The sequence below is a fragment of the Talpa europaea genome (genome assembly GCF_964194135.1).
Source record: "Talpa europaea genome assembly, chromosome: 14".
NCBI classification, from domain to species: Eukaryota; Metazoa; Chordata; class Mammalia; order Eulipotyphla; family Talpidae; genus Talpa; species Talpa europaea.
The window spans coordinates 67,662,143-67,685,380 of record NC_140082.1 but is presented as its reverse complement, the minus strand read 5'-3'; the positions used below and the strand labels follow the sequence as shown (position 1 = coordinate 67,685,380).

The 23,238-nt window shown below is 37.2% G+C and overlaps 1 protein-coding gene across 1 annotated transcript in view; it reads right to left on the bottom strand.

Annotated features, from left to right (window-relative positions):
* The window catches only part of WDR64 (WD repeat domain 64), a gene marked incomplete at both ends in the record, with an annotated part of 151,618 nt that overhangs the window by 49,092 nt on the left and 79,288 nt on the right, over window positions 1-23,238 (bottom strand). Inside the window, 3 exons of the mRNA XM_084253145.1 lie at window positions 16,878-17,001; window positions 18,624-18,772; window positions 22,170-22,296. Coding sequence (XP_084109271.1) covers window positions 16,878-17,001; window positions 18,624-18,772; window positions 22,170-22,296 — 400 coding nt within the window. The remainder of the gene's footprint in view (window positions 1-16,877; window positions 17,002-18,623; window positions 18,773-22,169; window positions 22,297-23,238) is intronic.

Genomic DNA, 23,238 nt, shown 5'->3' with positions numbered 1-23,238 from the left:
CCTTCTTTGCCATTACTTCAATTTTTTTGACTTAGGAGAGCTTGATGAAGGGATAAGGAGGGATGAGTTTCAGAGTTGTCTTTGAATGTCTAGTTTTAAGTCATTATGCAACATAGAGAATTATCTTCTAACATGGGCTTTTATAGTGGGTATCTGTTTTAGAACCAGTGAACTTGCCCTAACATCACTTCCCTCCCTGAAATACAATCCTAACACTGCTTCCTATCTTCCAGCTCTGTCTTGCTGTACATATGGAATATTTTCACAGTGTTGTTTTCCTTCTCTCATGCCAGGTTCTCTCCATTAGCCATACTCACAATCTCTGCCATATGCCTTTTCTCTAAGAATATCATTAAACATTGATTAAATTATCACTATGCCTCCAATATTGTGGCAGGAACTGGGAATGAAAACTAGACAGGTTTAGTTCCTATATCAAGGATGTTATAGTCTTATAGAAAAATAGTCACACAAATTATTACAAGAAGTTATAATTTATTTATTTTTAAAAATGATTTTGCATATAAAAACTGGAGTGTAGGCCAGAGGTGGGGGAGGCGGGTGAGAGGATTCACCAGAGACAGAGTAGGGAGCAGAATAGGCAGATCTACTGAAATACACTGCTGAGGGGAGCAGCAGGTGAAAAGGAGAGATCTGCTGTACCACGTGAGTTAGCTCCCTGGCCAGGGATCAAACTCAGGCCATCAAGGTGTTAGCCCTGATACTTAACCCCTAGACCACCAAGGAGGCCCCAAGAAGTGATCATTTAATTCCTGGATATGTGATCCAAAGTCTTACGACACAGATTTTCTGCTACTTAACACTTTGGTAGATTTAGTGTGAAAGAAACCAGGTAAGTAACTTCTCAGCTTTTTCTACATGCTGGGTAGGAATGAGAGAGGACCTGTGGTTTGTGGGAAATGCTGCTCTGAGAGATAGAGAATGCCTATTTCCAGACTGTCTTAGACCCAATATCTTTGCCAATTAACTTAGGTAACCTGGGAACAACAAACTTTTAAGGGCCTCCCTGGTGACTCAGGGGGTTGAGCGCAGCGCTGTGAAGCTGTCCGCAGCCTCTGCAGTGCTGGTTCAATTCCCGGCCCACTAGGGAGATATCCACTTGCCTGCCGCTCCCCTCAGCAGTGTGTTTAAGTAGATCTACCTGTTCTGCTCCCCCTCTGTCTCTGGTGAATCCTTTCACTCTCCCATACATCTGGCCTGTACCCCAGTTCTTGTACGAATAAATAAATCTTAAAAAAAAAAAATGAAAATGAAAAGTTAAAAAAACTTTTAAGATGAAAAGAATTCTAGATTCTAGCACTAACAAAATATGACTTCCTATATGAAAATAATAAAATCTCAGTCATCTATATGAATTTCCTGATGCTTATATCTAACAATGGCTATTTACATTGTTCAGAATTTCTTTTATAACAAATGTCATCTGTATGCATGGTGTGCATTTATTAAATAACTGCTTTCTTAAGAACCCTCCTACATGAAGAACAATTCATTTATTCATACCATATCAACTCAACATTCATAAGTTTATTTTATGTGTATTGTTATCTGTTCAAATTTTTAAAAATAAGACTTCAAGGCATCAGAAGAGGCTTCTTGATTTTTTTCCTGGGAGAATAATCTGAAAGTTAAACCACATCAGGACTGCACCCAGAGAATCACATTGCTTGGGGCAAAGGAAACACTTCTTGGGACATCAAAGATCAGCATGGTTTTCACCAGCAGGTACACTGAAGAACTTCATGCTTCTTAAAATAAGAGGTTGGTGCAGAGAAATGCCTGGAGGTTGTGGTCCCAACCTGGAGAGAGCCTTGCAAACCACTGATCTGTGACATTATAGAGGCATGGAAGATATATGCAAAGGAGCTGGGGTGTTTCCAGTGGTCTGAATCCCTGATAAAAGCAACAAGAATATGCACTGCATTCTCCATCCTCCTCCACCCCCCCACCCCCCATAGAACTGGAGCTGATCTTGTGTAATTCATTTACAGTGATCAGTATATTGAGATTTTGGTCTATACCCTGTACCCACTCCCACTCATATTAGGATCTCTCCAGGCCTTTTTTACCCCTTGTTCAGCAGCTGCAAGATTAGGTCCTGAATCTATGGAGAGATCAAACCTCTAAAATCACATAAATATTAAAAAATAACCACAGATTCACTTGCTGGAAAAAAATGGAAGTACTGCTAATTCTAAGCTTCTGTAACAGTATATTTTTAAAATGGGAAATTTAAAGCAGTAAAAAAGTCAAACAGATAAATACAAAGTATGAAACCTTGACACCTCAAAGGTATATGTCATCAGAAGGAGAAAACAATCTCCCTGAATAAAATCAGGGAAGATTATTTTCCTTTTATCAGATATAAAGTTCAAAATCACCCTGATAAAGAAAACTGACTCTGGAAGAAAATTCAGAGAAACAAAGGAATAACCAAGGAAATAAAATTTTTAAAAGAAAATAGAAATTAAGTTTTAAATAAAAAAAAAACAGGAAATAAAATATCTATAGAAGGAAAAAATGTAGAAGAATTTTAAGAACTCTGACTTAATTAAGATCACAACATAAGAATAATGGGTATTTCAGAAGGAGATGAGAAAGAGAAGGGAACAGAGATATTATTTAAAGAAATAATAGAAAACAATTTCCCAAGTCTAGGGAGGGAAATATACCAGTCCACAAAGATAAAAGAAGTATAGAACTTTGTTATCTAAATGTAAAGAGTTGTACAACAAAAACACATAGTCTTAAAACATCTTAGAATTGATGACCAATAAAGAATATTGAAGATAGCAATAGAATGGAAGCAGATAACCTATAAAGATACTCACATAAACTTTGTCAGATTTCTCTAAAGGAATCATACAAACAAGGAAAGAATGGAATGACATAATCAAAACACAAAAGATAAAAACTGACAGCCAAAAATACCACAGAATTAAAGATCCTCCCTTAGATATGAGGGATAAATAAAGATCTTCCCAGACAAAAAACTTTGACAAAAATGTTTGCCAAACTAGACTGACCCTAAAAGAAATATTGACAGGAATGCTCCTATGTGATTTAAAAGCAAAGAAAAACCACAAAAACAAACAAACAAAAGAAAAAAAAAATGGAAATGTATAGTACCAGAAAGCAAGAGATAAAATGGTAGTAGCAAATAATTTATTTATAAATGATTCATTTTTTACTTTATAAATCATTATATATAAATAACCACCATAAATATAAATGGACCGAGTAACTGATTGGATCAGAAAACAAAAGTTTTCTGCTATCTCCAGGAGACCAACATGGCTACAAATATAAGAATAGGCTCAATGTAAATAAAGTATACTATAAGAAAGTGGGAACAAAAAAAAGGAACAGCCATACTTATAATAGAAAATATAAACATCCAGGGCCTCCCCTGGTGGCGCAGTTGTTGAGCGCTGGGCTGCGAGGCTGCCCGCAGCCTCTGCAGCACCGGTTCATTCCCCAGCCACGGGCAAGGGTCCCACAAAAAAAATAAATAAATAAAAAATAAACATCCAAATAAAAATGATAATGAGAAACAGAGCTAGCTAGACATTATGTAATGAATCATTAATGAATCAATATAATGTAACAATATAATACTCATCAATATATATGCACTAAATGTAGGAGCATAAAAATTTATAAAGCAACTAATATCAAAACTGAAAACAAACATTGACAGCAATGCAATAGAAGTAGAGAATTTCAATACCCCACCTTCTCCATTGGCTAGACCAAGCACATAGAGAAGGAGACAGTAGACTTAAATGAGAAATTAGACCAGGTGAACTAAATACATATGTATAAAGCATTATACACAAAAAAAGCTGTATATACATCCTTCTCAAGTGCACTTGTAACATTCTCTAGGATAGGCCACTAACATAAGTTCATAAACATTGAAATCATATCACTTTTCTTCTATGATCAAAAAGGTATGAAGCTAGAAATAAAACATACACACACACACACACACACAAACAAACACACAAAAAACCCAGGAAAAACCTCTAGAATGTTGAGACAAAAAAACCTCATTACTCATTGGATTAGTAAGGAAGTCAAAGAAAACTTAAAAACTGGAGATAAAGAGAGAGAGAACCTACCAGAATTTACACAATAAAAATGTACTAAGAGGGAAGTATACAACAATTCAGGCCCACCAAGAAATACTAGAAGACACAAATAAATAATGTTGCCTCTCACTTAAGCAACTAGGAAAAGATGAAAAAACTCCAACAGCCAGTAGAAAGATATAATACAAATTAGAGCAGAAATAAACTAAATATTTTAAAAGTCCTAAAGATCAATGAAGCCAAAAGCTATTTTTTGGGAAAAAAATCATCAAAAGAGAAACATCTATCTACACATCTATAGAAAACTCTACAGACTCAGAAATGAAAGAGTACGAGTTAAAACAGACATCTCCAAAATACAATGGATCATAAAAGAGTATCTCTATGCAAGCAACTTTAACAACCTAGAAAAGATGGATGAATTCTTAGACATATACAACCTTCCAGACTGAATAAGGAAGAAATAGAAAACATGCACAGAACAACTACAAGGAAGAAAACTGTAGCAGTAATCTAAACCTCTCTTTCCCCAAAAGAGTCTATGATCAGATGGCTTCTGATAAGATTCAACATCCATTTATTATATTAAAAAAATTGAAAAACAGATGTAGAAGGAACATATTTAAACATATTGAAAGCCAAACATGACAAACTATAGACAACATGACACTCAATGGTGAATACTGAAAATTTTTATCGAAAATAAGGTACATGATAAGGATATCCACTTCCACCAATGCTGCTCAACATAGAATTGGAAGAACTAGGTGGAGTTTACAGGCAACATAAAGATATAAAAGGAATCCAGATCAAGAAAGATAAAATAAATCTATCACTTCTTTTCTGATGACATGAAAATATACATAGAAAACCTTAAGATTCCACTAAAGAGCAGTTTGAAACAATAAGTAAAGTGTCAGGATATAAAATGTTTATAAAAAAATAGTTTTGTTAATGTATGTAAGCAATGAACTAGAAGGGAAAGAAATCAAGAAAACTATCCCTTCTGCCATATCATCAAAAACTTTACCCAGGGACAAACTTAATGGGGATGAAAGATTGTTACAGTGACAACAATAAGAAATTGTTAAAAGTAATAAAGACACAAATAAATGGAAATAAATTCCAGTCTTAGGGATTGGAAGTAACAGAGTTAAAATGACAATTTTAACCAAAGTAATAGACAGATGCAATGAAATCCTTATCAAAGTTTTAATGGCATTCTTGAAATAAATAGAATGAGCATTACTGAAATTTATACAGGAAGTAGTCAAGGCACTCCTGACCAAAAACAAAAACAAAAAAATGGGAGGAAAAACAGAGGTATTACACTTCCAGACTTCAAATTATACTACAAAGCTACAATAATCAAAGCAGTATAGTAATGGAATAAAAAATAGATACACAGGTGGCCTCCCTGGTGGTGCATGGTGTTAAGATGCAACCTATGAAGAGGTCCGCAAACTTTGCAATATGTGTTCAATCCCTGGTCGTCCAGGGAGCAACCCGTATGGCACAGCAGACCTATCCTGTCTCACTGGCTGCTCCCCTTAGCAGTGTATTTCAGTCAATCTGCCTGTTCTGTTCCCCACTCTGTCTCTGGTGAATTCTCTCACCCCCCACACCTCTGGCCTGTACCCCAGCTCTTGTATGCATAAATAAATAAATCTCTAAAAAAAAAAAAAAGATACACAGACCAATGGAAAAGAATTGAAAGCTCAGAAAGAAATCCGGACTTAAGTGGACAATTCATCAACAACAAAGAAGCAAATAGTATATAATGGAGAAAAGAAAGTATCCACAGCAAATAGTGTTGGGAAAACTTGTCAGACACATGCATAATAATGAAACCAGACCACTATCTCACACCATGTACAAAAATTAACTCAAAATGGATTAAAGACTTAAACATAAGACCTGAAACCATAACATACATAGAAAAAATTACAAGCAAAACACTCCACAATATTGACTTCAGTGATATCTTTGGGGGGATTTGGCTCCTACAACAAGGAAATAAAAAATGAAAGTAAACAAATGGGATTTATTCAAGCTAAAAACTTCTGCACAGAAAAAAAAAACCCTATAATTCAAACAAAAAATTCATACTACCAAATGGGACAAAATATTTACATGTCATTCACCTGCAAGGAGATGATATGCAAGATCTATGAAGTGCTCATAAAACTGATACAAAAAAAACCAAACAAACAAAGAACCAATCCAAAGATGGGTAAAAGTCCTAAAGTCTTCTTTTATAAAGAAGAATAACAGGTATCTAATAGTAACATGGAAAATACTCATCATCATCATTTCTAATCCTCAGGGAAATGCAAATCTAAACCACAATGAGATACAATCTCACACCTCTGAAAATGCCCATATCAAAAAGTCCAAAATAAATATTATTAAGGATGTGGAGAAAAAGTTACTCGTGTACATTGTTGGCCGTTATGTAGCCTGGTTCATTCCTTCTGGAAAACAGTATGATGGTTTCCAAACCATTAATACTAGATTTACTACATGAACCAACAATTCCACTCCTAGGTAGCTACCTGAAGAAAGCAAAAAAAAAGTAGTTTGAAGGGATACACACACACACCTATATTCATTGAGACACTATTGATAATAGTCAATTTGTGGAATCAATCCAAGTGTCTAAGGACAGGTGAATATGAGTGGATTAAGAAGTTGTGCTAGATACACATAATAGAATACCACTCAGCTAAAACCAAAACAAAACAAAAGACTCTTGCCATTTGTGACAACATGGATGAAACTGGAGGGGATTCTGCTAAGTGAAATACACCAGAAACAGAAATATATATATAGCATTGCTTTGATCATAAATGAAACAGAGAAACTAAGCAGAATCAGACACCATTGAACCAAATCTGAAGAAGAAATAAAGAAAACCATCCCTTTATAATTGATACAACAAAAATCAAATATGTAGGAATAAATCTAACAAAAGAGTTTTTTTCTGTGGAGATTTTGGGGTTCTCTATCTATAATATCATATTATCTGTTCTATCTAGGACTTCCAGTATTATATCGAAAAGCAGTGGTGAGAGTGGACATTCTTGTCTTGTTCCAGATCTAAAGGGGAAGGCTTTCAGCTTTTCACCATTGAGAATGATATTGGCTATAGGCTTATCATATATGGCCTTTATTATGTTAAGGTATGTTCCTTCTATGCTGAGAATTTCATGGGCATTTATCTTAAATGGATGTTGAATTTTATCAAATGCTTTCTCATAAAATCTGACTTTACAGTGCTTACCTGGTGATGCAAGGGTTAAGCACAGCACTATGAAGCAATCTGAAGCCTCTGTAGCACGAGTTCAATCCCAGGCCTGTCAGGGAACAACCCACATGGTGCAGCAGACATCTCCTGTCTCACCCACTGTTCCCTTCAGCAGTGTATTTCAGTCTGTCTGCCTGTTTTGTTCCCCACTCTGTCTCTGGTGAATCCTCTCATTCCTCCCTCCCCCACACCTCTGGCCTGTACCCCTGCTCTTGCATTCATAAATAAATAAATCTTTAAAAAAAAGAAATCTTACTTTACAATAGAGACTACTTTAAGAGCATGGGAGTTTGGAGAGGAAATGATGGAGGAGGCTCAGTGGACTTAGTGGAAGATTCAGGTGCCTTTTTAGTGGCTTTGGTATGATAATATACACCTGAAGAGATGGGATCCAGTACATTTCTAAATCATATACAGTGTTGTAAACCAATGCTACCTTAGAAAGAAAGAAAGAAAGAAAGAAAGAAAGAAAGAAAGAAAGAAAGAAAGGAAGGAAGGAAGGAAGGAAGGAAGGAAGGAAGGAAGGAAGGAAGGAAGGAAGGAAGGAAGGAAGGAAGGAAGGAAGGAAGGAAGGAAGGAAGGAAGGAAGGAAGGAAGGAAGAAAGAAAGAAAGAAAGAAAGAAAGAAAGAAAGAAAGAAAGAAAGAAAGAAAGAAAGAAAGAGGAAGGAAGGAAGGAAGGAAAGAAGGAAGGAAGGAAGGAAGGAAGGAAGGAAGGAAGGAAGGAAGGAAGGAAGGAAGGAAGGAAGGAAGGAAGGAAGGAAGGAAGGAAGAGAAATCCACATGTTAAAAAACAAAAACAATCAGACTTATTCATCAGGATGTCCTAGCAAGAGCAGTAAGATAAGAGAAAGACATACAAGGGAACTGAATATTGAAAGAAGTAAAACTATCAATATTTGCAGATACTATGATAATATACATAAAGAACCCCAAAAAATCTACAGAAAAACTGATCAATATAACCAACCAGTTTACTAAAGTAGCAGGATACAAAATCAACACACAAAAATCAGTACCTTTCTTATATGCAAACAATAAATCTGAGGAAGAAGAAATCAAGAAAACCATCCCTTTATAACTGAAACAACAAAAGTCAAATACTTGGGAATAAATCTAACAAAAGAGGTAAAGTATCTACACAAAGAAAATTATAAAACACTGTTAAAAGAAATAAAAGAAGACACAAGAAATGGAAAGACATCCCCTGCTCATGGATTGGAAGAATTAACATTATCAAAATGGCCATCCTACCAAAAGCATCTACAGATTTAATGCTATTCCCATTAAAATTTCATGTCATTCTTCAAAGAAATAGGAAAAATATTCATGAAATTCATATGGAGCCACAAAAAACCCCACATAGCCAAAACCCTCCTGAAAAGAAATGAAGGGAATGGAGGCATCACTCTCCCAGATTTCAAACTATACTGCAAAGCCAAAATCATCAGAACAGACACACAGACCAAAGGAGCCAAATAGAAAACCCAGAAATAAACCCACAGATTTATGGTCAACTAATATGTGACAAAGGAGCAAAGAATATGCACTGGAGCAAAGAAAGTTTGTTCAATAAATGGTGCTGTGAAAACTGGGTCGCTACATGAGAAAGAATGAAACTTGACTGCTACCTCACACAGTGCACAAAAACCAACTCAAAATGGATTAAAGAACTAGGCATAAGACCTGAAACCATAAAATATATAGAAGGAAATACATCACCCAAAGCAGTGATAGTAAAGGCAAAGATAAACAGCTGGGACTATATCAAATTAAAGAGCTTCTGCACAGCAAAAGAGACAATAACCAAAACAAAGAGAAACCCCACTGACTGGGAGAACATTTTTGCACACAACACTAATGGTAAAGGACTGATCACAAAAATATACAAAGAGCTGATGAGACTCAACAAAAACAAAGAAAATAAGCCAGTCAAAAAATGGGCAGAAGAACCAAAAAGAAACTTCTCCAAAGAGGAAATACAAATGGCCAACAGGCATGTGAAAAAATGTTCAACATCACTTGCAATCAGGGAAATGCAAATCAAAGCTACAATTAGATACCATTTCACACCAGTGAGAATGGCACATATAAAAAAAACTAGCAACAACAAATTTTGGTGAGAATGTGGAGAAAGAAACTCTCCTGCACTGCTGGTGGGAGTGCAAACTGGTCCAGTCACTATGGAAAGCTGTGTGGAGATTCCTCAGCCTACTAAAGATAGAGCTTCCATATGATCCAGCAATTCCACTCCTAGGTATTTACCCAAAGGACACAGAAACATCAATTCCAAAGAGCACCTGCACCCCTATGTTTATAGCAGCACTATTTACAATAGCTAAGCTTTGGAAACAACCCCAATGCCCAAAAATAGATGACTGGATCAAGAAGATGTGGTACATATACACCATGGAATATTACTCAGCATTCAAAAAAGATAAACACGTGCAATTTGCAGCAACATGGATGGAGCTGGAAGGGATCGTGCTCAGCAAAATAAACCAAAAAGAAAAAGAAAAATACCGGATGGTCTCACTAATAGCAGGAATCTAGAAAACCTAAATAAGGGACCAGGAAAAAGAATAACTATAAGAAAGTAAAAATCAAAATCATAAAACAACTATGAACAAGAGACACACTATGGGGGGGCGGGGAAAGAAGGGGTTGGGGTCAAAATAAGGGGTTGCAATTGTAAGGGGAATATAAAAATAAAATTAAATAAATAAATTAATGGTTCCAGGAATACTGGGCTACTACTTGCTAAAAAAATGAAGCTGCACTACTACCTCACACCATGCACAAAAACAAATTCAAGATGGGTTAAAGAACTAAACATTAGACCCAAAACCATAAAATATATAGAAGGAAATATAGGTAAAACACTACATGACATACACCTCAGTAACATCTTTAAAGACACATCATCCAAAGCAAAGATAGTGAAGGAAAGGATAAACAGCTGGGACTACATCATATTAAAGAGCTTCTGTACAACAAAAGAGACATTAGCCAAATCAAAGAGACACCCCACCGATTGGAAGAAAATTTTTGCCCACAATACTAATGACAAGGGATTGATAATAAAGATCTACAAAGATGCTGAAACTCAACAAAAGCAAAGTAAATAACCCAGTCAAAAAATGGGCAGAAGAGCTAAAAAGACACTTCTCCAAAGAGAAAATGCAAATGACCAACAGGCATATGAAAAAATGTTCAACATCCCTTATAATCAGGGAAATGCAAAACCACAATTAGATACCACCTTACATCAGTAAGAATGACACATACTTAAAAAAGAAAAAACTAGCAAGAAAAAATGCTGGCAAGGATGTAATGAAAAAGGAACTCTCCTACATGGCTGGTGAGAGTGCAAACTGGTCTAACCACTATGGAAAGCTGTGCAGACTTTCCTCAAACTGCTAAAATTGGAGCTTCCATATGATCCAGCAATTCCACTCATAAGGATCTACCCAAAGAACACAAAAACATTAATTCAAAAGGACACCTGTACCCCTTGTTTATTGCAGCACTATTTGCAATAGGTAAGCTAAGGAAACAACCTAAATGCCCCAAATAGACGACTGGATCAAGAAGATGTGGTCCATATACACAATGGAATATTTCTCAGCAATCAAAAAAGATAAACTCATGCCATTTGCAGCAACTTGGATGGAGCTGGAAGGGATCATTCTCAGTGAAATAAGCAGAAAGAAAAAGAAAAATACCAGATGGTCACACAATTTTAGGAGGAATATAAAGGATCCAAATAAGGGATCAGGAAAATAAATTAATTAATTAAGAGTAATTATAATAAGAATCTAATTGAGGGTGGGCGGAGCAACATGGCGGCGAGGAGACGCTGCGAGGAAGATCTCCCATTAAAAAAAGTTAATAGGGAGGAAAAGCGGCAGGTCCCAGTGAGAACTGGGTCACAGAAGATAAACGGGTGACTCCAGCAAACTGCCCAAAGAAGAAAGTTGCCATAAAAGAGGACGAGAAGGGAGGGAAGCGCAGAACCCTGCTCCCCTCCCCCGCCCACAAAGTCGGCAGAGAGGAGGGAAACAACAAACCAAAATGGCCAACAAGAAAAACGGACACAGCAAGTGGGACTGTGAGTGGAAAGGAACTATTTCAGCCACCACACCGCGTGAACGGGAGCTGAGGCGAACCCTGCAGGATCTGCCGCGGAGGTGAGCTCCAGGCGCCATTAAAGAGAGCCCCGCCCCCCAGGAGGAGACCAGCACCAGCACACAGCCCCAGCCGCCCGGTAAGCTTGCGCGGAAAGCGGCATGGATCCAGACCGGATCGTAGCTGCGACCTAGGCTTGCGGGGAGACAGCGGAGGCCCTCCCTGAGTGAGCAGGAACAAGGCGCCCAGGCAGGGGAGCGGGATTCAAAAGGCGCCATTCCCGCGCCACTGATCTGGGCTACAGCCCTTGTCCTGGAACTGAGGGCTTTGGAACTGAGACCCGGGGCACGAAATTAGGGGCGTGGGTTCCCCACGACGGTGGGGCACAAGGCAGACACAGCACCCCAAAGCCGTTGAGGTGTACCCTACCATCCCCGCTCTGCTCCCTGTCCCACGGGGTGGAAAATCAGCTCCCCAAGGGCTCTAGGAGAGATCTCTGGCGCCACCTAGCGACTCGAAGCCAGCACAGGCTCCTGAAGGAGCTAGTGGCCAGCTGGGGAGTTAGCCCACACCAGCCCCCTTCTGAACAAGTAGTCTGAGCCCACAGGGAGAGCGAGCACCCACAGCCGGGGAAGACCAAGCGCGCAGAATAGTGTGCCTGAGACCAGACGCGCAGGGAGTGTGTCCCACATCACCATTTTAGAACAGGGACATTTCTTCAGTAAAGACTACCTGCAGAAGGCTTCCTCAGGAGCCAGAGGTGAGCGGGGGAAGTTCGCCCACGCCAGACCCCCTCTGGCCTGCAATCCAAGCCCAGAGGGGTGCAGGAACCCACCGCCGGGGCAGACCAGGCACACAGGGGAGTGTGTCCCCACATCGGCATATTAGAACAGGGACCTTTCTCCAGTAAAGACTGCTTGAAACTGACAGATGACTCCTGGAGGAACCAGAGGGGAACAGAGAAGCCCACCCAAGATGCCGGCCAGTCCCAACAACACAGTGTCCCAAAGCATACGGCAAATTAGAAAACAGACAGTAGGGAGGAGAAGAACCACACGCAACCTAGCAACTCTCCAGAGAAAAACCACACCACAAAAAGAAAGCCAGCCCCCAGATTGCAAAGACAATAACTTGGAAGAATTTCTGAGCCTTCCAGAAAGAGAATTTAAAATTGCCGTGATTAAAAAACTGACAGAAGTCATAAAGGAAAACAATGATAAGGGAAAAATAATCAACGATCAAAAGAATGCAATTGAGTCCCTAGAGAGGGAAAACAATGGTCAGAAGAAAGAAATTGAGTCCCTAAAGAGGGAAGTAAAAGAAATGCAGGAGATCAAAGAATTAATGGAAGAACTAAAGAATTCTGGGAAAAGCAATGAAAGCAGAATAGATGAAATGGAAGAACGAATAAGTAATCTGGAAGACACAGAAATAAAAAGAACCAAAACAGAAAAGGAAAGAGAAGTACGAAGGAAAAAGAACGAAGAAAGACTTCGGGAACTATCTGACTCCATGAGGAAAGGAAATATAAGAGTTATAGGAATCCAAGAAGGAGAGGAGAGAGGTGCAGGAACAGAGAAAATATTCAAAGAGATAATTGAAGAGAACTTCCCAAATGTGAAGAAGGAGCTGAAAATTGATATACAAGAAGCAAGAAGAAGACCAAACTTCCACGACGAAAGGAAAAATACAGCAAGACACATAATAGTAAAGCTCCCAAGAATCCAGGACAAGGAAAAAATAATGAAGCTGGCAAGAGGGAAGAAACAGATAACATTCAAAGGAAAACCAATCAGGCTGACATCAGACTTCTCCGAAGAAACACTACGGGCAAGGAGAGAGTGGAGGGACATAGTCAACAGACTCCAAGAAAACAGATGCCAACCAAGAATACTCTATCCCGCAAAGCTCTCCTTCCTCTTTGAAGAAAGAATATGGACCTTCCCAGACAAACAGAAACTCCGGAATTTCATTGCAACTAAACCCCCACTCCAAAAAATACTACAAGGAGTCCTAAAGCCAGAACCTCAGAGGGACGAATAACAATGAAAGAAGGCCAAAAAAAAAAAGTTATTAAAACAATAAATAAATAAAATCAAAGGAAAGACAAACACAATGGCAAATACAGATGTTAACATATCAATATTAACTCTAAATGTAAATGGACTAAACTCTTCAATAAAAAGACACAGAGTTGCAGCCTGGATTAAGAAACAAAACCCAACCTTTTGCTGTCTCCAGGAAACACATTTAGCGACAAAAGATAAAAATAGGCTCAAAACAGAACAAGGACAACACAAAAAAGGAAAACTACAGGCCAATCTCCCTAATGAACACTGATGCAAAAATCCTCAATAAAATTTGAGCTATCAGAATACAACAATGTATCCATAAGATAATTCACCACGACCAAGTTGGATTCATTCCAGGGGAACAAGGATGGTTTAACATCCGAAAATCAATCAACGTTATCCAACACATCAACAAAAAGAAATATAAAAACCATATGATAATATCAATAGATGCTGAGAAAGCTTTTGACAAAGTGCAACATGCATTCATGATAAAAGCCCTTGAAATTCTTGGGACACAAGGAACGTACCTCAACATCATAAAGGCCATCTATGACAAGCCAACAGCCAGTATCATTCAAAATGGTGAAAAGCTGAAAGCAATTCCATTAAGATCTGGAACAAGACAAGGATATCCACTCTCACCATTGCTTTTCAATATAATACTGGAAGTCCTAGCCAGGGCAATAAGACAAGAGAAAGACATCCAAGGAATCCAAATAGGAAAAGAAGAAGTCAAATTATCACTATTTGCAGACGATATGATATTATACATAGAGAACCCCAAAAACTCCACAGAAAAGCTAATTCAACTCATCAATCAGTTCAGTAAAGTGGCAGGATACAAAATCAACACGCAAAAGTCAGTAGCCTTCCTATACACAAACAATAAATCTGAAGAAGAAGAAATCAAAAAGACCATCCCTTTTGTTACTGAAACAAAAAAAATCAAATATTTGGGAATAAATCTAACAAAAGAGGTAAAGGACCTATACAAAGAAAACTATAAAACACTGTTAAAAGAAATAGAAGAAGACACAAAGAAATGGAGAGACATCCCCTGCTCATGGATTGGAAGAATAAACATTATTAAAATGGCCATCCTACCAAAAGCAATATACCGATTCAATGCTATTCCAATCAAAATTTCAATGTCATTCTTCAAAGAAATAGAACAATTATTGATGAAATTCATATGGAATCACAAAAAACCCCGAATAGCCAAAGCTCTCCTGAAAAAAAAAGAAGGGAATGGAGGCATCACACTCCCAGACTTCAAACTATACTACAAAGCCATAATCATCAAAACTGCATGGTATTGGAACAAGAACAGACATACAGACCAATGGAATCAAATAGAAAATCCAGAAATAAACCCACAGATTTATGGTCAACTAATCTTTGACAAAGGAGCAAAGACTATGCATTGGAGCAAAGAAAGTTTGTTCAATAAATGGTGCTGGGAAAACTGGGTCGCTACATGCAAAAGAATGAAGCTTGACCACTACCTCACACCATACACAAAAATCAACTCAAAATGGATTAAAGAACTAGACATAAGACCTGAAACCATAAAATATATAGAAGGAAATATATGCGAAACTCTACGTGATTTGCACATCAAAGACATCTTTACAGACACATCACCCAAAGCAGTGATAGTGAAGGCAAAGATAAACAGCTGGGACTACATCAAATTAAAGAGCTTTTGCACAGCAAAAGAGACAATAACAAAAACAAAGAGAAACCCCACCAACTGGGAGAACATTTTTGCACCCAACACTAATGATAAAGGACTGATCACAAAAATCTGCAAAGAGCTGATGAGACTCAACAACAACAAAGAAAATAATCCAGTCAAAAAATGGGCAGAAGAGCTTAAAAGAAACTTCTCTGAAGAGGAAATGCAAATGGCCAACAGGCATATGAAAAAATGTTCAACATCACTTGTCATCAGGGAAATGCAAATCAAAACTACCATGAGATACCATCTTACACCAGTGAGAATGGCACATATTAAAAAAACTAGCAACAACAAATTTTGGCGAGGGTGTGGAGAAAAAGGAACTCTTCTGCACTGTTGGTGGGAGTGCAAACTGGTCCAACCACTGTGGAAAGCTGTGTGGAGATTTCTGGACCTACTAAACATAGAGCTTCCATATGATCCAGCAATTCCACTCCTAGGTATTTACCCAAAGGACACAGAAACATCAATTCCAAAGAACACCTGCACCCCTATGTTTATAGCAGCACTGTTTACAATAGCTAAGCTTTGGAAACAACCCAAATGCCCAAAAATAGATGACTGGATCAAGAAGATGTGGTACATATATACCATGGAATATTACTCAGCATTCAAAAAAGATAAACACATGCAATTTGCAGCATCATGGATGGCGCTGGAAGGGATCATGCTCAGCGAAATAAGCCAAAAAGAAAAAGAAAAATACCGGATGGTCTCACTCATAGCAGGAATCTAGAAAACTTAAATAAGGGACCAGGAAAATGAATAACTATAAGAAAGTGAAAATCAAAATCAACAAAAAACTATGAACCAGAGACACTTTTAGGGGGGCGGGGCGGGAGGGGAGGGATTGGGGTCAGAATGGGGGGGCTGCAATTGTATGGGGAATATAACAATAAAATTTCTTTAAAAAAAAAGAGTAATTATAATAAAGTAAGTATCAAAATTAACAGTCAACTATAAACCAGAGACATTCATTCTACAGGGGGAAGAGGGGAGTAGGATCAAAATGGGGGTGGAAATAGCACAAGGGACTAGGGTGATGCTACACGGGTGAATTGGTGGTGGGAATCTCATGGGTACTATAACCAAGATGAGAAAGCATAAATTACACAAAAATTATACAAAAAATGATGTAAAAATATATATAAAATAAAAAAAATTCTGTCAGTAAAAATACTATCAGAATGCACCAAATCTCAGGTCCATCTCTTAGCTGATAGTACACAAAATAGACTGTCAGTGAAACACATAAAATCCAACATAGATGGAATGAGATGGTACATGTAAAATACTTTTGCAAGGTATAGAAATAAGTTCAATGTAAGGCATTGATTATTTCCACAGGACATCAGTGTGTACTATCATGCTTGAATATTCCACTATCTCACTACCATGCTTGAATATTCCAGCATGAATCACACTCTCCCTCTAACCTAAAGAAGTAACATGTTCCGAGCACAAATTCACAGGACGCTAAAGCAGTAGGCCATATGCTGCACATTAATCTGACCATTATATGCTCCTGTGGCAAAAAGATATCCACTTTCATCAATAGCTGCGGAAGTCAGTTCAATATTGAATCCATGAGGGTCTAAAATCTGGTAAATTTGGAGGCCAGTGTCAAGGTCCCACACCTGTAGGAAAGACCAAAACAAAATCAAATAACCCACGTGCCATTCAGTTCTGATCAATCTTACAATATCCTAAACAGCCACAAAATTGGTATGATATATATCCACTCTGTTTCAGCTTTCTGGCATATATGCTGCTTTCAAAGAAAGTTCTAAAAAATGCAGTGCTGTCTAATAGTATGTGTGTTGCACATGAGGGTGACTGAGATAGTGACTATTCCAAGCATTCACTGGCTGTCAAGGAAGTAGTCAGTTGCTACTGTAAGCATGAAGCAAGATCAGCAGCATGACAGAAACATGATAATCACAAGTTCAACAGACAAAAAATATGGAACTATATTCTCTACTGGCATTAATCCAAATTATCCAGGGGTTATGGGACAGAATGCATGATTAACAGCATGGAATATGGGGGAATCCTAAGGAAGGAGGAGAGTTGATGTTAGGGACATGGGCCCTATGAGAGAGAGAAAATAAATGTGAGAGACACAGACATGTGTGTAATTAGGTTGGATATAATCAGACAACTCAGAAACATATCAAGACTCATCATCTTTGGAAACACAGTAAAGGCTTGAGAACTTAGTCTTTCTATCTGAATCTCTCAAGGATCTGCCATGTAAATTATATGTAAATTAAACTACTAGTGGTGAATTAAATGAACTGGCATCACAGAATGCTGACACTCAAGGTTTTCAGGGACAGAGGCAGCAGAAGCAAAGGGCCAGAGGGAAGACATCTCACACTTAAGAGAGCAGCCCTGCATGACAACATGACAGGTTTTAGTTTTAGTTTCTCTCACTCTGTAGGCATTACCAGAAATAAGTGATAATGAACTGAACTCCAAAGATTTTAATAAATATCTCCAGCAGGTGAGCATAGAAAGTCAAAGATTGAGAGGGGATTAGCAGGATCTCCAGAGAAATGTTCTCTACTGACACATATGTCTACTTCTTGGAGATCATGCATGAAGTAAATGGATAACACTTGAAGCAAACACCTCTAGCCAGCACTGCCAGATGATTCAATGGTTTAGTCAGGATAGCTGAGTACCCCAGACTTAAGCAAACATCAGTGACAGGGCCAGGAGCAAAGAGAGGGTATACACACCAGATAGACTTAGGTTCATATCCCAGTCCTTCTTACTAGCTATATGATTTGGGGCAAAGTGCTAGATCTCTCTGAATCCTAGTTTCTTCATTTTAAAAACAGAACCCTTTGTGTCCATAGAGAACCAGAGTGAAGATTAAATAAGATCATGGATTTAAGGCACTTTGCACATATCTCATACCTGTCATAAACATCTATAAATTTCTTTCCTTTTCTTCTTAACATATTCTCTCCATAGCTCAGTCAAAATATATATATATATATATATATATATATATATATTTTTAAATTCCTATTTTGATATTGAAGACTAGATTCATTTCTTTAATTGAGCACATGGTCTGGGTTCACTTGTTTTTCATGGGTTCATAAAAGTTTAAAAATTGTTGTATTGGAGGATCTCATTATATATACCATTACATTTACTTAGTTAAGTTATTCACAGCCTTTACCTTTAAAGAGAAAAATTCCTTCTGCTTTGCCTTTTACTTTCTGAGGAGTCAATGTCTACTCACCTTAATTACAGATTCAGAACAGATAGTAAGTACTTGGTGAAAATATTTGTTGTAAAGCATAACATTGATTTCTCGGTCATGAGTGTGAGGAATCTGTTTTGTATCTTGTATCATCCTAGTTAAAGGATACATGTCTATAACACTAGATCCTGAAACAGAAATAAGAATTTCATAAATACCCAATATTACAACTTTTGTCCAACCAGTTATGTTTGAAAACAAATCAGTGAGATGAGTTATGTGATCGCTTAAGAAATCAATTTAGGTGAAAAGGCATTCATTTCCCCTAAACATTTTTGATAAATGAAGCAAATGTGATTCAACCAGAAAAGAACATTCATTTTAGGTCTCATTAATTTTCAAGTGCAGGCCATTTGAATTTCATTGATGTCCTCTTTACAGTGACCCCTATTTTCCTGTATTTTAGTCTACACTTTTCTTCCTATAGAGTGTCTATTGCATGTCTCTCCACTTGGTATATGGTGATGATGGTGATGGCCAGGATCCTGCTAGAGATAAGCTCCCATTTGTGAGTGGAATTTAATTTTAGACAGCTCTTTTCAAAAAAAACTAATAAGGCACTCTGTAAACTTGGTATTACTAAATGTAATGAATGAGAATAATTGCAACCCAGTGATTGCAGCATCAATATTAAATAAGATTAATTTCCACATCACCATGGTGAAGTAGATGGAGAGCAGGGTATATTTGTACTTATTCAAAGGTGTTTGGATTGGTTTTACAATAATACTATAAAATGCAAGTCTGCTTTAACTCTCAAAATCAACCATGTGTTTTGTTTTGTTGTAATGTCTAGAAATAAAAATAATTTGAAAGCTTTCCATAGCTCAAACGAAACTGAATTTTCCCCTTTCTTTTATTTATGTGGTGATTAAGATACAGTAGCTGACCCACCACATTGTGTTTCTCAAATCTCTCCAAAGAAACCTCTACTTTTGGAAAAATTTCATTAGTAGTTATTAAACACTTTCCTAAGGTGTTTAATTTTAAGAAAAAAATTATTCATGGAAAAGACTGAGATGACTCTTCTGGTAATAACTTTCAGCTTAAACAACTGGATATGGAAATATGAGAGGAATATGATAACCAGATAATCAAACAATACTTGGAGCATCTTGGTAGTTATTTTTATATTATACTGACTGACTATTCAGAATTGACATCAACAAAGTTTAATATGCTTATGAACAAAAGTTAGCCCTCTATATTTTTGGCTATTTATATTACTAGTGTATATATATATATAATAGTATATTATTAATATGATATTACATACGCTATATATATTATATATAGCTATATTTATATATATCTATATTACATATAAATATGTAATAGATAGTGCATATGCTATATATATAGCATATATATTTTATATATATAATGGAAACAATGTATTACAGCAGGAATGTGGATTTTGAAGTCAGAAGCTTTGAAATCTAATCTCAGCTCTATGTTTCAATTTTGTGTCCTTCTTATCAGTTAAATAATTTGATACTCAGGTTTATCTACTAGGATAAATAATAATTCATAACTTTAGTAGTGATTGTGCAGATCAAATTAAATAAGGCATATATGAAAGCACTTTATAAAAATATACAAGTGGTAATTGACAGAATAGGAACAATAATAACAATAGCAATAACAGTGACAACAGTATATTCTATGAAACATTTACAGAGAATGGTGCTCCAGTAATGGGGGTTTAGAAGATGACTATGGTTGCTTCATCAGAATCACAGCACAAATTAAAATCTGATGATAAGTTTCATATAATTCTGATGTCAAATTGAAGGCTGTAGTCTATAAAATTTTAGTTATTTTTTTAAAGATTTATTTATTTGTGCACACAAGAACTGGGTACTGGGGTGTGAGAGGATTCACCAGAGACAGAGTGGGGAACAGAACAGGTATAGTGACTAAAAAACACTGCTGAGGGAAGCAGCGGGCAAGTCAGGAGAGGTCTGCTGCACCATGTGGGTAGCTCCCTGGCTAGGGATCATACTCATGCTGCAGTGGCTGCGGATAGCTTCATAGGTTATGTCTTAACCCCTTGTGCCACCAGGGAAGTCCCTGAAATTTTAGTTAATAAGCAACACACAGATTTCTCTATTTTTGTAAAGAAAATACTACAATAATTACATAAATTCGGGAAGTAATCTTGATTTTCTGTTTTTTATATTTGTCTTGACGTTTGATTCCTAGTTCTCTGATAATAAAAGTTATAGAAATGTTGAGCCAAGAAATTAAATATGCAATTTGGAGCACCAGGAAGTAAAAGTTTGCTTGCAGACATTTCCATGTTATTTTTGAAGAGAAAATATAGAGAACTATATAGAAAACTAGAATTAACTTCTTTTTTCAAGGTGGAAAATTATCTGCCAAGCATAAAGTGCTAGTGCACTCCCAATCTGAAAAAGAAAAGCAAAAAATATTTATATTCTTTAACCGTAGAAATAGCATCAACCACTTCCTGCTCTTAATTAATCCTCCTGAACTCAGAGCAGGTGAACAGTGGAAAAATACTTAGGAAATGCATTCTGAATTGGTGTTCCAGAGGAAGAATATTGTTAATACTATACATCTTTCTTTAAAGTCTGAGGGCATGGGGCCTCCCCTGGTGGTGCAGATGGTTGAGTGCCGCACTGTGAAGCTGTCCGCAGCCTCTGTAGCACCCCTTCAATCCTGGCTGGCTGGCGAGGTCTCACATGGCTCGACAGACCTCTCCTGTCTCACCCGCTGTTCCCCTCAGCAGTGTATTTCGTCAGTCTGCCTGTTCTGTTCCCCACTGTCTCTGGTGAATCCTCTCACCCTACTGTGCATATGGTCTGTACCCGGTTCTTGTATAAAATAAATAAATAAATGAATGAATGAATAAATAAATAAATAAAGTCTGAGGGAATGTACATGAGCAGAGCTCAACTTAAATGCATAGCAGTGTTTTTGTCTTCTTAGTAAATATGTATTTCTAAGAGACAACTAGAAAATGAGGCAACAAATCAATTGACATCAACACTGTGTGTCTGTCATACAGGACTCTATGCTCTTCTCCACTGTTCTTTGTCTTGAAGCAAAGCAGGAGGAAACATTAGCATCCTCCTTACTAATTACTAAAGTGTCAAAATGCATGGTGCCAAATTTTCTGGATGAATAGGCATTGATTCAGTTTGCTAGTCCAGCCACTCTAAAATAGGTCATATCCCTTTTGAAAGGAATTTGCTGCATTTGTTCTATTTGTGTCAATAGGTTATATCCCACTTGTTTGTTTAATCCAGACCACATCTCCCTAGATTCAAGGACTTAAGAGCACTGGCCTGGTATTTTCAGAAAAGCGCAGTTACTTATTTTATACTCCGGCCATGGAAGGATAGGAAAGAATGATATTGAATTAAATATATACTGTGCTGAATCAGAGTTCATCAATTCCCTTCATTATATTTTCTTCTAACTGGAGCTCAAAGCTAGTTAAAATCAGGTTTTATATTAAGATATGTGTTTTGTTTGCTATTAACTGGCTACACTTACCTGTAATCAGCATGCTGTGATTGGAATCATATATCATAGAATAGATCTGCATGTCTCCTGGTCCTCCCTGGCTGTCATGGAAGACTTGGAGTAATGAAAGAGTCTGTATATCCCAAACTCTGAAAACCTGGGGGAATAAAGAACACAGTTCAGGGCCTCCTTGGTGGCACAGGGGGTTAAGTCTCAGCACTATCAAACTATCACAGCTGCTGTAGCAGGAGTTGGATCCCCAGGCAGGGAGCTAACCCATAGTGTGCAGCAGACCTCTCCTGTCTTGCCTGCTGCTCCCCTCAGCAGTATATTTCAGTCAATGCACCTGTTCTGCTCCCCCATCTGTCTCTGCTGAATCCTCTCACCCCCCACACCTCTCGTCTACATCCCAGCTCTTGTATGCATAAATAAAATGAATCTTTTTTTTTTTTTAAAGAACACAGTTTGCCAATTATACACAGTTTCTTTCCCACTCAAAGCTATTAGATGAAGGAATTTCAGTCTGCAACTTACTCTTAAAAAGATGCTATAAATTAGGATTTATATGATCAACACACATATGCTAAATTCCAACTAGGTTCATGGTTCAATTATTGTTTATTGATACCAGGGAAAAAGTAGCAGCACTGATGAAGAGTTTGATGAAAGGAACTAGAATTTTCTATAATTACAGAAGAATAACATGGGATCAATCATGACATACTGTTTAATGGAAGCCATGTTTTCTCTCTACACTGTAGATGTAAAGACTTGCATTTCAGATGGAGGTTTTCAAATAGCTCTTTGTTGACACATGGAAATCTTACCAAATGAGGTTTCTAAAAATTTTCTGTTTCTCCTACCCAAGGATGCAAAAATTATAAAAATAATTTTAAAGGATGCTATAGGTATAGTAAAATTATGAGGAAATAGGTTATTAGAGTTCTTTTTTGAGGGGAAAAAAGAAAACAATGTAATTACTCAACTAGAACTTGGTTTGATAAAAGAAAATTAAAAAAAATCAATGAAACCTACTTGGTTGTGGTGAATTATCTTGTGGATACATTGTTGGATTCTGATAGCTAAAATTTTATTGAGG